Source organism: Candoia aspera, chromosome 2 (genome assembly GCF_035149785.1).
Source record: "Candoia aspera isolate rCanAsp1 chromosome 2, rCanAsp1.hap2, whole genome shotgun sequence".
Taxonomy (NCBI): Eukaryota; Metazoa; Chordata; class Lepidosauria; order Squamata; family Boidae; genus Candoia; species Candoia aspera.
Window position 1 is genome coordinate 47,769,097 of NC_086154.1, and position 15,139 is coordinate 47,784,235.

At 37.5% G+C, this 15,139-nt stretch overlaps 1 protein-coding gene across 2 annotated transcripts in view; it reads left to right on the plus strand.

The window, feature by feature from the left end:
• The window catches only part of ARHGEF3 (Rho guanine nucleotide exchange factor 3), a 63,521-nt gene extending 49,153 nt beyond the window's left edge, over positions 1 to 14,368 (plus strand). For both annotated transcript variants that reach the window (XM_063291764.1, XM_063291765.1), the window contains exons 3-10: positions 2,904 to 3,074; positions 5,428 to 5,490; positions 5,658 to 5,754; positions 6,484 to 6,560; positions 7,420 to 7,677; positions 9,911 to 10,081; positions 11,490 to 11,676; positions 11,954 to 14,368. In XM_063291764.1, the coding sequence (XP_063147834.1) occupies positions 2,961 to 3,074; positions 5,428 to 5,490; positions 5,658 to 5,754; positions 6,484 to 6,560; positions 7,420 to 7,677; positions 9,911 to 10,081; positions 11,490 to 11,676; positions 11,954 to 12,300 (1,314 nt within the window). In that variant the 5' untranslated portion in view covers positions 2,904 to 2,960 and the 3' untranslated portion in view covers positions 12,301 to 14,368. The remainder of the gene's footprint in view (positions 1 to 2,903; positions 3,075 to 5,427; positions 5,491 to 5,657; positions 5,755 to 6,483; positions 6,561 to 7,419; positions 7,678 to 9,910; positions 10,082 to 11,489; positions 11,677 to 11,953) is intronic.
• Positions 14,369 to 15,139: the final 771 nt, after the last annotated feature.

A 15,139-nucleotide genomic window follows, 5' to 3' on the forward strand; every position in this document is an offset into this window, starting at 1 on the left:
ATTAACCATCTCAGATATGCAGATGATACCACTTTGATGGCTGAAAGCGAAGAGGAACTGAGGAGCCTTATGATGAAGGTGAAAGAAGAAAGTGCAAAAGCTGGCTTGCAGCTAAACCTCAACAAAACCAAGATTATGGCAGCCAGCTTGATTGATAACTGGCAAATAGAGGGAGAAAATGTAGAAGCAGTGAAAGACTTTGTATTTCTAGGTGCGAGGATTACTGCAGATGCTGACTGCAGTCAGGAAATCAGAAGACACTTAATCCTTGGGAGAAGAGCAATGACAAATCTCGATAATAGTTAAGAGCAGAGACATCACACTGACAACAAAGGCCCGCATAGTTAAAGCAATGGTGTTCCCCGTAGTAACATATGGCTGCGAGAGCTGGACCATAAGGAAGGCTGAGAGAAGGAAGATCGATGCTTTGGAACTGTGGTGTTGGAGGAAAATTCTGAGAGTACCTTGGACTGCAAGAAGATCAAACCAGTCCATCCTCCAGGAAATAAAGCCAGACTGCTCACTTGAGAGAATGATATTAAAGGCAAAACTGAAATACTTTGGCCACGTAATGAGAAGACAGGAGACCCTGGAGAAGATGCTGATGCTAGGGAGAGTGGAGGGCAAAAGGAAGAGGGGCCGACCAAGGGCAAGGTGGATGGATGATATTCTAGAGGTGACGGACCCATCCCTGGGGGAGCTGGGGGTGTTGACGACCGACAGGAAGCTCTGGCGTGGGCTGGTCCATGAAGTCACGAAGAGTCGGAAGCGACTAACCAAATAAACAACAAAGGGTAGTATACTGATATGATCCACAACCAAGGAAGATAATCAGAACATCTATGTAATATTCAGCATTTTGCTTTGTCGGCCTGAAGTCTGCTTTTTTTGCTTGTTTTTGTATTTTCAATATTTTGTTGATAAATGGTGTAAATTTTGGCAGCTTTGAGATTGTTACATTTCTTTTGGTACAAATATATATTTTTACCTTGCAACTAGTATCAATGATATGCTGATCAATTGACAAAAGTTCCTAATTGCAATGTTCAAAGCACAGGAAGGATGAATATTTCAGTCCTGTAGGTACATAATTCTCCAATTTTTCTTTAATTTAGAGAGGGCTATTGGATAGTTTCTGAGTGGATTCTCCCCCCACCCAAAAAAAGAGGGCAGGCATGAAGCTTGGAGGTGCTCCTGAATCCAACACTTGGACTTCAAAATCCAAATAACTGCCTTTGTAACAGGGAGTTTACCTTGCTTTGCTAATACCGCAATAACCCATGAATCATATTAAGACCCCTGATATTATAATCCAGAAACTTCAATCTGAGAAGACTGGAACAATCAGATTTTTGGATGCCACTACTTCCTTGAATTATATTTCAGCAAACTTAAAAGAACTTCATCAGCTGTAAGTTTGGTTCTAAGCCAAATTCAAAGTGCTACTGCTTAATTTGAAAACCTTAAATGGCTTGAAACTGAACTACTTGAAAGAGTGTCCCTTCCTAAGGAAATCTTTCTCCATAAAGAGGCCATCATCCAATGATGTTTTCTAAATAATAGCTGTTAGCAGTGAGCATTACATCCACTAAAGAGATTATATTAACTATATTGCTGCAATGGGATGTCTTCCAAGGAAGTTATGCTTGGCACCACTACCGTGCACCTGTCTTTTAGGTACTAGGTTTACCATAATCTTTTTTCCTCACCAGCTTCCAAAAATTTTAACTTAGAATAAGCTCTAGTACTCTTCAAGTGATACTGGAACTGCAACTCCCAGAATTCTGGTGCTGGCTGCTCTAACACATCTTGATGGCATCTATATTTATTTTATTTTATTTTATTTTATTTATCCAATTTGTCCCTGCCCATCTCCTCCCATCGGGGGACTCTGGGCAGTTTATATACTGTATAAAAGGTAAAGGTTTCCCTTGACGTAAAGTCCAGTCGAGTCCGACTCTAGGGGGCGGTGCTCATCTCCGTTTCAAAGCCTTGGAGCCGGCGTTGTCCATAGGACACTTCCGGGTCATGTGGCCAGCATGACTCACGGAACGCCGTTACCTTCCCGCCGAAGCGGTACCAATTAATCTACTCACATTTGCATGTTTTCGAACTGCTTGGTGTGCAGGAGCTGGGACGAGCAACGGGAGCTCACCCTGCCGCGCGGTTTCAAACCGCCGACCTTCCGATCGACAGCTCAGCGGTTTAACCCGCAGCGCTACTTGTCTGGAATTCAATTTGTGCTGAGTAGATGTCAGCTGGATCCCTCCTACTGCATGTCACTCTAGTGTCATTTGGTGAATTAACAGGGATAAAGGTGTACTGCTTGATGATAGTGGACCCATTCTATAATTCTTTTTTGCAAAATGTATTTTAAGCTCTGCCTAAGTACATAAAAGATGCAGTATGGTTTATGTATAATAGTTTTTTAAAATGCACATATGCAAATGCGTGATCAATGAATATAAAATGCCATATTTACTGTAATTACAGAGACTCACATTTGAACATTAAGATTTTCCGAGCCCTTTCCTTTTGGTTCTGGTGATTAAAATGTATACATGCATTATGCTTACAGTGGTAATTTCCCATGTACAACTTTATTTACAGTAAATTGTGGGGTTTCCTCAACCCAAATTATATATTTCAAATTCATCAGTTTTCTTCCTTGACTGTTTTTGAATTCAACAAAGTTCAGTTATGGGTAAGTTTTCAAAAGAAAATTGTTGGAATATTTATAATCATTTTCCTCCAAAAAAGACCAAAGCAGTATATGATTTCCCACCCAGGGATATTGCCACAACACCTGTGAGCTAGGCTGGTCCAAAATTAGTTTCATTTTGCTTCTATTCAGGACCAGTACTTCAAATCAAAAGTAGTAATTATAGTTTTCTTTTTCGTAGCGTTCTATCAGTTTTCGTAGTGACAGTAGATCTGATCTACTTGCATCACGTCCCTGGATGAGAAATGTACCCTCTGCTAGCACCAAGCGACGAGACAGTAAACTCTGGAGTGAGACTTTTGATGTCTGTGTCAATCAGATGCTCACATCCAAAGAAATTAAGCGCCAAGAGGTTTGCTTATTTATATTGTCTTTGGGGCTGTTTTTTCTGAAATGGGGTTAGGAGGTAAAAGTGAATGTGTACCTGGCCCTACACTGCAAAGGCACTCTCCACATATAAATTCCCTCTTTCTTCACTTGGGAACCTCCTATGAGACTGAACAAGGGTGGAATGAAAACCAAAATAACCACAGAGTTAGTACCTAGGGAAGCCCCATTTTCACAAAGCCTCTTTAGACATTTGAAGGAACAGTTAAACTTCTGATAAGTAGTTTGCATAACAGAAGCTGAGTAAAGGAATTAGCTTAACAACAGAAAAAACTGGGTCTGTTTGTAGCTGAATCTAACCTTACTAGTTCTCTGGGTCTATTACCTTTCATTAATTCAGTTTTGGAATGCATGTGACATGCTTACTCTCTCTCCATGGTCCCCTTAATTGTGTCATGAGAACAAGATCAAAGTGTCAAACTCTTTTACAATTGAAGGGCTATACTTAGGATTATACTGTCAAGAATTGGTGGAGACAACATAACGACTTACAATTTATTAAAAAATTATCAGATAATCAATCCAGAAGTTTTATTAGAGACTAATGTAATGAATGCCATATCATAAGGCACATGAATGTGTGAATCTTCTATAAAGTGAAGACATACCAGATGTGGACTGCAAAAATCCAGATGACCCAGTGCATGGAAACAAAAAGATAGAGAAAACTCTTAACACCAGATTTTTGCAGCCCAGATACAGTATGCTAACAAAGAGCTGCAGCTTAATGAAGCAAGAAATAATATTTAGTTATTGTTAACACAGAGCTGGCTCAAAAGAATATTATTGGAACCCTTTATCTTCTTGCATTAAAATATTCCTTGCCTATCAGGCATGCAGTATTAATTATTTTTTTCATTTCAGTTTCTTGGTGTTGTACATTGATTAGCCTTTGAGCTGTTCATTCAGAATGATCTAGTGCCTGTTTAATCAGAAGCAAGACATTTTATTTGATATTCCAAACATTCATGCCTACGGTAGCAGCTTTTCTTGTTTTTTACACAATAGACTGGGTCTCATCTGGAAATAAAATGGGTCCATTTGCTTTGCCACAAGGACCCATTCAAGGCTATCATGCACTCCAAGAATGTTAACCATAAAAGTCTTTTGAGTCAAGTCATGAGTAAAGTGGGAAAAGAAATGAGAATGTCATTGATTTGATTTGAACAATCCCCTCCCCCATTAAATTATTTTGAAGCTAGAAGGATGGACTTTTTAAACAAGGGCAAGAAGATAAAGTGTACACCAATTTATTTTGAGGGAACAAAATACTTTGCATGCATCAATTGTCCTGAAACTGATAGTAAAACCAATGATCATGGCAGGAAGTAGAAACATATACAAGATAAAAGACAAAAGCAAGCAAGGTCTTCTCATTTCCCCTCTGCTCTTTTGGTCTAAAGTCAGAATGAAAATGGAGAAAAAGATCTGTATTTTTTGGCTTCATATGCAGTGATCTGTGCACATTCCCCTGATTACTTATTAGCAATCACAGTGACAGAATCTGAGCAAAAGACACCCACATTTTTTAGTTTCTCTAGCAGCCATTGGTTCTCTGGCCAGTTGTGGTGCTCCGCAACTGCTCAGTAATGCTGAATTCTGATGCCAGCTCCATATAGGGTCTCCTTGCCTTTATTGACTCTTATTCTGTTAAATTGAGTGCCTCAGACCAATTACTAAAGCAAGAGCAACAGCAGGTTATCTGTAAACACTTAAGATGATGATGATGATATTTTTTATTCACTGAAAGACCTCAGTAGTTGGCAATGTACTTAAAAAAAAATAGATATAACAATATTTTAAACAACCTATAGGGGAAAGGGACAGAATGAACTATGATGAATCCAGTCTACTGGTGGTCATAACTTGAAATGTCCTCAAAATGTGTTTATGTGTGTGAAGATATGAAACTCATTCTGAAATACTGATATAAAAATAGTATAGAAGCATGCTAACCCAAAGTCAGAGAAACATACTGGCATCCACTGCATTACAACTTTTTCTGAAGTAGCAAAGTGGACTATATAATTAATCATATAGCTAATCATTGTCAACAAAAAAGATGTATTATGTATATTATAAATACCTATGTATATGTTATATTGGAATATAACATATCCATAAAAATAGAATAACTACTTAATCTATTGGTTTTGTAATCTCTTTTTTGTTCTTGCAATGGAAAACAAAAAATTGAATGGTTCTTTAGCCATATTTCAAATTGTTATTTAAGAATATTGAAATAGCACATTTATTTATTTATTTATTTTTTAAAGCCTCGGTTTCTTCATCAATCTTTTTTCCAAAAAAAATTACAGGCTATATTTGAACTTTCACAAGGAGAAGAAGACTTGATAGAAGACTTAAAGTTAGCAAAGAAGGTACTATTTCCTTACATATTTTATCCTTAGATTAAACTGGGCAATACTGTTTCTGTGACCAATGCATAAACAAGAATTCTAATGAAGAGAAACTTAGAATATAAATATGATCACTAATATAGAGTTTAAATGTGTGTTTATTGTATGGCTTTTCTGTCTTTGCACAGGCTTACCATGATCCAATGCTTAAGCTCTCCATAATGTCTGAACAAGAATTAAACCAAATTTTTGGAACACTAGATTCTTTAATTCCTCTTCATGAAGGTATAATTCCTTGCATTCAGTATATTTGAGGAACAGTTGTATACAATTTTATACTGGAGTGCAAAATCTATAAGCTGAAATGTGCAGCAATGTCCAGTATTTAAGTTTTTCTATAATACCTGTGTAGGTTTATGTTTATGGAGGAGGAATATATCTTAGAATTGGTTGGAATCTGTTAATCTGTTAAGGCTTCATTATGGAATTGAATGTTCCTAGTAAAACCAAATTGTCCCCCATCAAAAAAAAGTATTGAAGTGGATACCAGAGATTTCTTGAGTATATTTTACATAGCTGTGTGTTTTAGCTTATTAAGATTTGTGAAATTATGGTATATTTATTTATCTGTGTCTCTCCCTCTCTTGAGCTACTTTTGGGACTTCCTGAAATTTATTTTTTCTTTTTTTTAAGGCTGCTATGAGGGGAGGGGACTCTGGTTCCAAATAAAGCAGCAGTACTAGAAGAAAGGCTTAACCTTATTTTGAAAGGGTCATTTCTGAAGTGGGGGATATGCTACCTGTTGTTTTATTTTTTGGGCTAAAAAAAATAGAAAATCCATCACGTCTGGTTCACACAAAAGTTCAAAAGCCATGCGCCCTGTGCAGGAAAATATAGTTGGCATGTCCTCTGCTAAGCCTGGCTTCCCATGTTGTGAACATGATCAGTGAATGCTTCATAAACCAAGTCTTCCATTCATTCCCATAACATTTATTATTCTTGTATTTTCATCAGATCTTCTTAGGAGACTGAAAGAAATCAGGAAGCCTGATGGATCTACAGAATCAGTTGGTCACATTCTTGTGAGCTGGGTATGTAAAATGCTCATACTGTATGAGTATGTTTTCTTGTTCTTAGTTTTTAAGTCCTGATGTTAACTGACACTAGAAACATGTTCATAGAAAGGTGAATAGTAGCAGGATTTGTCAGTATTTAAGTTAAAATTAATATATTTGGAAAAGGTATTAGATTAATTTTTAAAGAAAAAGATCTTTAACACTTTAGACACCTTTCTAACACTATAGAAAATTAAGAATAAAGAACAAACTTCACATAGCCAAAGGCATAAAAGAGAACTGGTTTGCCTTCACAGTTTCATATAGTCAATAAAAAATGTCTGTTTTGTAAGCTTTGCATGTGCTGATGAGCAGTGCTTATGACAGATAATCCCTGCATAGTGTTGCTGACTGTAAAAATATAACATTCTAAGGCAGTGTTTCTCAACCTTGACAGCTTGAAGATGTATGGACTTCAATTCCCAGAATTCCCCAGCCAGCCATTCTGCCTGGGGAATTCTGGGAGCTGAAGTCCATACATCTTCAAGCTGCCAAGGTTGAGAAACACTATTCTAAGGTGATGTATATCAACCTGCTTCAGAAGATTGCATTGTTGTAGTAGCAAAACTATATTGCACCTATTCAAATTTGCTTTTTTAACTTCTTGTTGGATACAAGGCTGCAATATCTATTTTCAAAGACATTAAACTATAGGTGGGAAAATAAAAGTTCTAGAACTTACAGTATTGTATGACTAGAACCCTAGAATAGCAGATTTAAAATGCTGAAAACAAGCCATGTAAGGAGCATGTTCTTGAAAGCAACAAATATGTTTCAACATGAGCACGTAAAAATTCTTGCCACATATTATTTTCAATTTTCTTTTCTTCCTTAGCTGCCGTTCTTGAATTCTTATGATAGCTATTGCAGCAATCAAGTAGCTGCTAAAGCTTTGCTGGACCATAAGAAGCAGGATCACAGAGTGCAGGACTTCCTACAGCGTTGCCTAGAATCACCTTTCAGCCGCAAATTAGATTTATGGAACTTCCTTGATATCCCACGAAGCCGTCTGGTGAAGTATCCATTGCTACTCAGAGAGATTCTGAGGCACACACCAAATGATCATCCAGATCAACAGCACCTTGAAGAAGCTGTATGTGTTTAGCAACAATATAGCAAGTAGAGCCATTTTTTAAAATGTTGAATTATCCACCTCAAGACACCTGTTTGGAATAGATTTACATTCTGTCAGTGCTTGACTTGCAAAATTACTTACAGTTAATGTAAGAATATTAGCAGTGTAGAAGTAGAAAAGCAGTAGTGGTAGAGGGCTGTGGAAAAGTTCCAAGGAGTGGTTTACTTCTAACAGAGTGTTTGTTCCGTTGTGCCTTAGGCCCCTGTCCAGCTTCTCCCTCAAAGCTCACACTACAGAAGAAAGATGCTGAGGGAAGCTCTCTCTTGCAGCATTGGCTAAGTAGTCTTCCAGGCCAGGCAGCTCCTGTATGGCTTGTATCCAACCCCAAGACCCCTCCTTACTGAAGTGAATCAAGTAGTCTCTTTCCTTTGGCAAAGCAGGTCAGGTGACCTCCAGGGCCCAAACTGGTTGGTCAGACTATTGGTTTCCATATGTTGTGCTGAGCTGTTGAAGAAGAAACAACCAAGAATCTGATAACACATGAGCCATGTCTTCCTGTGTGTGTGTGTCTAGCCCTCTGTAGCTCTCTCTAGCTCTACCTCTATATGGCTCAATATCACAGCTTCAGATATTCCTCCTCTTCATAGTCCTGCTTCTTTCTCAGCTCATTTCTGGATTTGTATGTCACAATTGCACAAGGCAGGGGTAACTTGTCCATTAACCAGAGTAATTAGGTGTGTTAACAAATGTATGAAAATAGGTTTGTGTGTGCAAGGTCATACAGCCTTGCTGTAAGTCAGGCTTCACCCTCAGGTCCTGCTTGTGAACCTTGTGAATGCAGCTGCTGGGCTACTGTGGAACACCGAAATGCTGAACAAGAGAGGCCTTTCTCCTTGTCTAGCAGAGCCCTTGTTGTGTTCTTAAGGGACACCGCTATTCTTTCTATGCAGCCATTTGTTCAGATGCAGCAGCTGAAACATGTCCCTCTTGGGTCATCTCCTCCTCCTGTCCATTCATTTCCTGCTGCAGGTCACACTGAAATAATTCTTAGGATGTAGCTGTAAGAAACAAGGGAAGCAGGCCAAAGCTACTTATGCCAAACCTTTTCTTTAATCCCCTGGGAATATCTGCTGTTGCCTAAGCATTCAAAGGCTGACCATGGGTTAACAGTTCAAGAATAGTATGTATTAGCCACGTTCCAATAGCAAAGGCACCGAGTGCTCAGAGCTCCCACAAAGTTTGGAGTTCCGTTCCCTTGCTGGCTTAAAGAAGCTTGGGCCTGTTGGGAAAGTCTGATGAAACTGTTTTTACAAGACGTGTGCAGCACTAGTTTTTATCACTTAGGTTTGTTTACAAAAACATCCCTATTTACTATGGCTTAGCAAGTTGCAATGCACGTTTGGGGTCAGGCACCTGTAGTACTGGAGTTTTTAGCTAGAAAATCAAAGTATGAAGTCCTGCTATTTATACGTAAGCATAAAGGGATTCTGATGGTATAGGCTTCCTAATTTAGCCTACCGGATTGAATAAAAGCACTATACAGCCACTCCTCATTTAGCAACTGCCTTGTTTAGCGGCCATTTGCAAATATGATGGTAATAAACAGTAATAAAAATTCATTTCCTGACCAATTTGTTCATTGATGACCAAATTCTTGCACCTGACAACAACGCACACCACAGTGAGAGTAATGCTGGAGTAGCTATATGAGAGAACTTTATCTGAATGAGACGGCAGCAACCAGTGATCTTCACAGTGTCTCTCAATCTCTGTATGTCAGATGTTTGCTTAGCAACCATTTTGCTGGTTGCTGGAATGGAACTTGGTCACTAAACGAGGACTAGGTGTATTCATATGTTGAATTTTATATTGATTAAGGTATGGCATAACCGCCCAGAGTCCCCTTTTCAGGAGAGATGGGCGGTGAAATAAATTTGAAATATAAATAAATAAATAAATAAATAAATAAATAAAATAATATTCCTGCTCACAAAACATAACCAAGAAGTTCCTGCATATGTCATTCCTGCACATTCAGTTGAACCGCTGTCAGTAATCTCTACAACAGTTCTCAATCCCTAGCAGGGAAGCTGGGGAACTCTGGGAATTGAAGTCTTAAATCTTAAAGCTGCCGATGTTGAGAAATGCTGCGCTAGAAGAATATTGAAAACTTAACTTTCAGTAGATCTTGTTTTAGCAGCTGTTTGTGAACCTGGCTTGGAAAATTAAATAATCTCTTTATTTTTTCCAGATGAACATTGTTCAAGGCATAGTAGCAGAAATCAATAAAAAGACAGGAGAATCTGAATGCCAGTATTACAAAGAGAGACTGATATATCTTGACGACACCCAAAGGGACTCCCTGATAGATCAGTCACGTGTTGTGTGTTGTCATGGTGAACTAAAAAACAACAGGGGAGCGGTAAGGGATTAGTTTTTCAAACTTAAAAAAAACCTTTTATTTGATTCTCTTTCCATAGAATTCTGGTTTTCACTTCAACAGTTTATTGCTCAAATTAACCACTCTTCCATTTTCAGGTTGCAGTTGGTTAGTATGCCTTAGCAGACTTTAGAACAGCAGAGGAGCAAGTCACTGTTAGAAAATGGGCAGGGATAAATTAGATAGATAGATAGATAGATAGATAGATAGATAGATAGATAGATAGATAGATAGATAGATAGATAGATAGATAAAATATTTCTTCTCTGCTTTTAATAAAATTGCTTAATACAGACACACACACACATCCATCATATTTCCTTAGGGTTCCCCCCACCCAGTATGTTCTTAAATGAGCATTCAGATCCATCTTACTGCCTTGAGGATGCAAGTTTCACATCTGTAGATTAGAATTGCTAGTGCATGACTTTCTGTAATTGTGTTCAAACTATACAACTTATTTCTTCTTTATCTTTGTATTATGATGTTTTACAGTTTTATATTTTTATTCATGTTTTATTGTACACTGTCCAGAGTCCCTTTTGGGAGATGGGTAGTGATAAATTTGATTAATAAATAAATAATAAATAAATAAATAAATTTGGTTTAGGAATAGATACCTTGCTTATTTTTATTAATGGCTGACATTTACCTTCTTACGCTGTTAAATGGCAGATTGTATTTATGAGTTATATTTAAAAGGAAATGTTCTCAGATATATTGGGAAACAAGTAGTGTTATGTAACATATTCTGAATAAAAAACATTTTGAATGTGACATACTCTTTTTCAATTCTGAAACAGCTGTTCCAATCACTTGAAGTGTCCTGATGCTGTTCCAACCATTCCAAAAGCATTCCAACAGCTGGAAGCACTTCTGGAATGATCAGAACAGCATTACAACACTTCTGGTTAGGTTGGAATAACCAGTTTTAAACTCTAAATCTTTGAATTTGCTTTGCATATCTTTAGAAGGAATCCTTTTTGCACAGGCATGGTCAGAATATAATTATAACCCCTCCAGAAAATAATGTATTTTTCATGTGCATCCTGATATTTTTGAATAGCTACATGTTTGTTTTCTGTCATTCTGATACTTTGAAGTTGTAGTTTCAAGGCACAGTTCAGCTTGCAATGTGATAAAGGCTCAGAACTTTGGAAAGTATAGTGCTACCTAACTGTAAAAAAGTTATGCAAATTTAGGGAAAATCCAATTCCTGAAATATTTCTGCCATTTGACCCTTTTAATATTTACAAAATATATCAATAATATAAAAATTGGCATACTGTATAATAATATGTTATTTTGCAATTGTCCAACCATGCATGGATGCATGAATTCTAGAATTCTAGAAAAGGAAACTCAATTTTTCTTTTTCTTTTCTCCTCAGAAACTTCATGTTTTTCTCTTCCAAGAAGTGCTGGTAATTACTAGGGCAATTCTGCATAATGAACAGCTCTGCTACCAAATGTATCGACAGCCCATCCCTGTGAAGGATCTTATGCTGGAAGACTTGCAAGACGGAGAGGTGCGATTGGGTGGATCCATACGTGGTGCGTTCAGCAACAATGAGAGAAGTAAGAATCAGATTATTTCAGAACTCCATTTTCTTGTTTAAAGTTCTATCCATTTTACTGTTTTGTTAAGAAGCTATTTTGACACATCCTTCGTGTAGGCTGGCATCTAGACTATCCCAGTTCTCAAAGCATTAATTACAAGATGTGCCATTGTTTTAGGGCCTTAGCATTTTGTGGAAAATGACAAACCAAACACCAAAAGTTCTGAAAATTAGCCCAGCATTTAAGTCATCTTCCAGAAAGCATTCCAAATACTGATTAGGTTCCTTTCTTCCAGTTAAAAACTTCTTTAGAATCAGCTTCAAAAATGGATCGCAAAGCCAGTCCCACTCATTGCAAGCGAATGATACCTTCAATAAACAGCTGTGGCTCAACTCTATCCGGCAAGCCAAAGAACTGGTTTTGTGTGCCTCAGGTGAGAGTGAAGTCCTTGGTTTGGATGGATCTGTCATAGCATCAAGTAGGAACAGCATATTCCAGCAAGAATCCAAGTCTGAACAAATGGACCAGTCAGACAGTGGATCTAACTGTAGCATGGACACCAGCGAAATCAGCCTTGAGTGTGACCACATGGAAGAGAGAGATTCTTGGGAGAATGAAAGAGAGTTGGAAAGCAATGTCTGACAAAACCTTCAAGAGGCTTTCAGTGTCTTATATGTACGTATTTGCATTCCATATGTGGAGCAAGAAGCACTTTTTAATATTTTTGTGACTATGTCAACTCAATTGCTATTATATTTGTACCCATTGACCATAATACTGTAACTGCCAGTATGTGTGATTTGGAATGTATGGCAACTATAGTCCTGTGATAGTCTGTAAATGTCTCAGTGGCTGAGACAGGTACTTGACCAATTATTTCACACGTCCTGTTGGTAGACATGATTTCTAAACTACTGTTTTTAGACATATTATATAGCAGGCATCCCTGTTTATAAAGTGCCCATATTTGATGTGTCATATGGCAGCGGAACACAAGTTGTCTGGATGGTATTTTTAGATTATCAAAGTCAGGAAGTTGCAAAAGACATGGTTTCAAAAAGCCTGAAGTTACAACTGAGTTACTTATTACACAATGATTTGACTTGAAGTTCATTACTTGCATGTGTGAATAAGCCATCACAAATGGAGTATTAAGACAGTGGAAGCTGTTCATAAATAATGAGGAGCGAAGTGATGTCCAAACATTTATAAAGCAGTGCTGTATCTTAGGACAAACTAAAATATTAAGTCAGTGGGAATCTTAAATACAGCTTGATTTAAATTTTAGGGTAAAACTTAAGATACACATGTTAACTTAACTTATGGCCAATGCAACAAAGTAGGTCTTTTCTAAGTGCATGGATGCAAGCTAATTAATCATTTGAAAGATGGTGCTTTGTTAGTACTGAAGATCTAAAACTTTATATGATTGTGCTCTGAAATAAGCAGACCCAATTTTAATAAACATTGGAAGGGCATAGAAGCACCAAAAATGCCAGTTGAAATATTCTACTTAATTTGTTTAAACAGAATTGTATTGCTTTGTGTAGCCCTTTCTGTGGTAACATATCAGTTTGTATATAAAATGGCCCTCTCACCTTACATTGTTTTGGTTGGTTTTACTTTTTAAAAATGAAAATTATATTCAAAGACCTGTCCTGGGAAAATCAGTTAAGTGAGCAGCAAACAAGCCTTCTCTCCCTCGGTTTCCATGATGGCTCATATCCCCTCACCTCCATTGGCTAGTCTCGTTTGCAGGTGCCGAAGGAGATGCCTGAGGGGGAGGGGCCACAAGCTCCACCACTTTTGTAAATGTGCTGTGACTTCACATGTACAGTACATACAACAGGGGCGAATCTTACAGCATGACACAGCTTTTCCATTTTGGCAAAAGCATCAGATCCTGTGGCCACCTGTGAGACTGGATACTTTTTATCATGAGTTCTGTATAAGAATCTTGCTTAATATGCTTCTCAGCATTAAGATTCAGAACATATACAACGTGCTTCAGATATATAAGAAACACTTACCAACCTTGCAAAAATTGGGAATAGGGATCCCCACTAGAAAATTTTAGAAATGTCAGGTTTTTAAGATAATTCGCTTTCATGTTTATAGTTTGTTTTATCAGGATTTTAAACTGCTTAGCTAATTATGATTAAAATAAGCCATGATAGCAAATTTAAAAGCATGATTCACATTTTTTCTTCTAACAGACCTGCCAACAGAGCGTTGCCTTACTTAGCACCAATCTGTATGATTCCATTATTCCCAGTTGTGAGAACTGTCTGTAGCACCCACTGTTATTCTAGTGACTCAAAGGGTTCTGATTAACATCTCAGAAAAATATTCAGCCATTCTTTACACTATTAGGTTGAAGACTATCACAGATCAGTTTCGTCCAGCTAAATTTGGGAAAATCAATAAACTGGTAATTTGAGTAAAAAGTTAACTGAAATTTTGAACAAAAATAAATTCAATATTTCACTGATTTCTTATAAATGGGCCTATAATACACAGCCCAGTGCACTGAAAATATCATTCATACAATTATTTTCTGTATGGTAGAGACTCCAACCTCAGTACAAACAGTAATGTTGGCAAAATGTATACATCATACAATTTATGTTTACAGAAAAACTAGGGGAGTAAATAAGGTGTCAGTTTTTATTTTTACGTTTCACAATCTGTTACAGAAGTCATTATGTTAAAATAAACCGCTGAGCTGCTGAGCTTGCCGATTGGAAGGTCGGCAGTTCGAATCCGCGTGACGGGGTGAGCTCCCGTTGCTAGTCCCAGCTCCTGCCAACCTAGCAGTTCGAAAACATGCAAATGTGAGTAGATTAATAGGTACCGCTTTGGCGGGCAGGTAACGGCGTTCCGTGTAGTCATGCTGGCCACATGACCACAGAAGTGTCTATGGACAAACGCCGGCTCTTCGGCTTTGAAACGGAGATAAGCACCGCCCCCTAGAGTCGGACACAACTGGACTTAATGTCAAGGGAAACCTTTACCTTTACTATTTTACTTCTATTTTTTTAAAAAAGTATTATTACCAATATCACTGTTAAGGACATTTCTGTGTCTAGGATTAAAATATTATGATCATAAAGTTTCGACCTTGTAATTTATTTAACTTGCTTCATTCTGGAAACTATTAGCCAATCAAGAGAAGCAGAACTGTGGTTTAATGTGGTGTCCCAGACTGGGCCTGGAGTAATAGTTACAAAGAGAGGAAATAGAAAATACATTAAACTGCAGTCTTACAAAACATCTGGGAATAAGTACCATTGATACAGTGGGACTTTTCTCAGTAAATATACCAAGGATTGTGTGCTTAAATTGTGAACTACTGAACTGACAAATACTTGCCAAAATGTTAGAGAAATTGTATGGTTTTCATTTATTAAAAATACTGTATTAGTGATTAAATATTTTTGCATAATAGCCTTATAATGTTCTCAAAGCATTTCAAATAAAT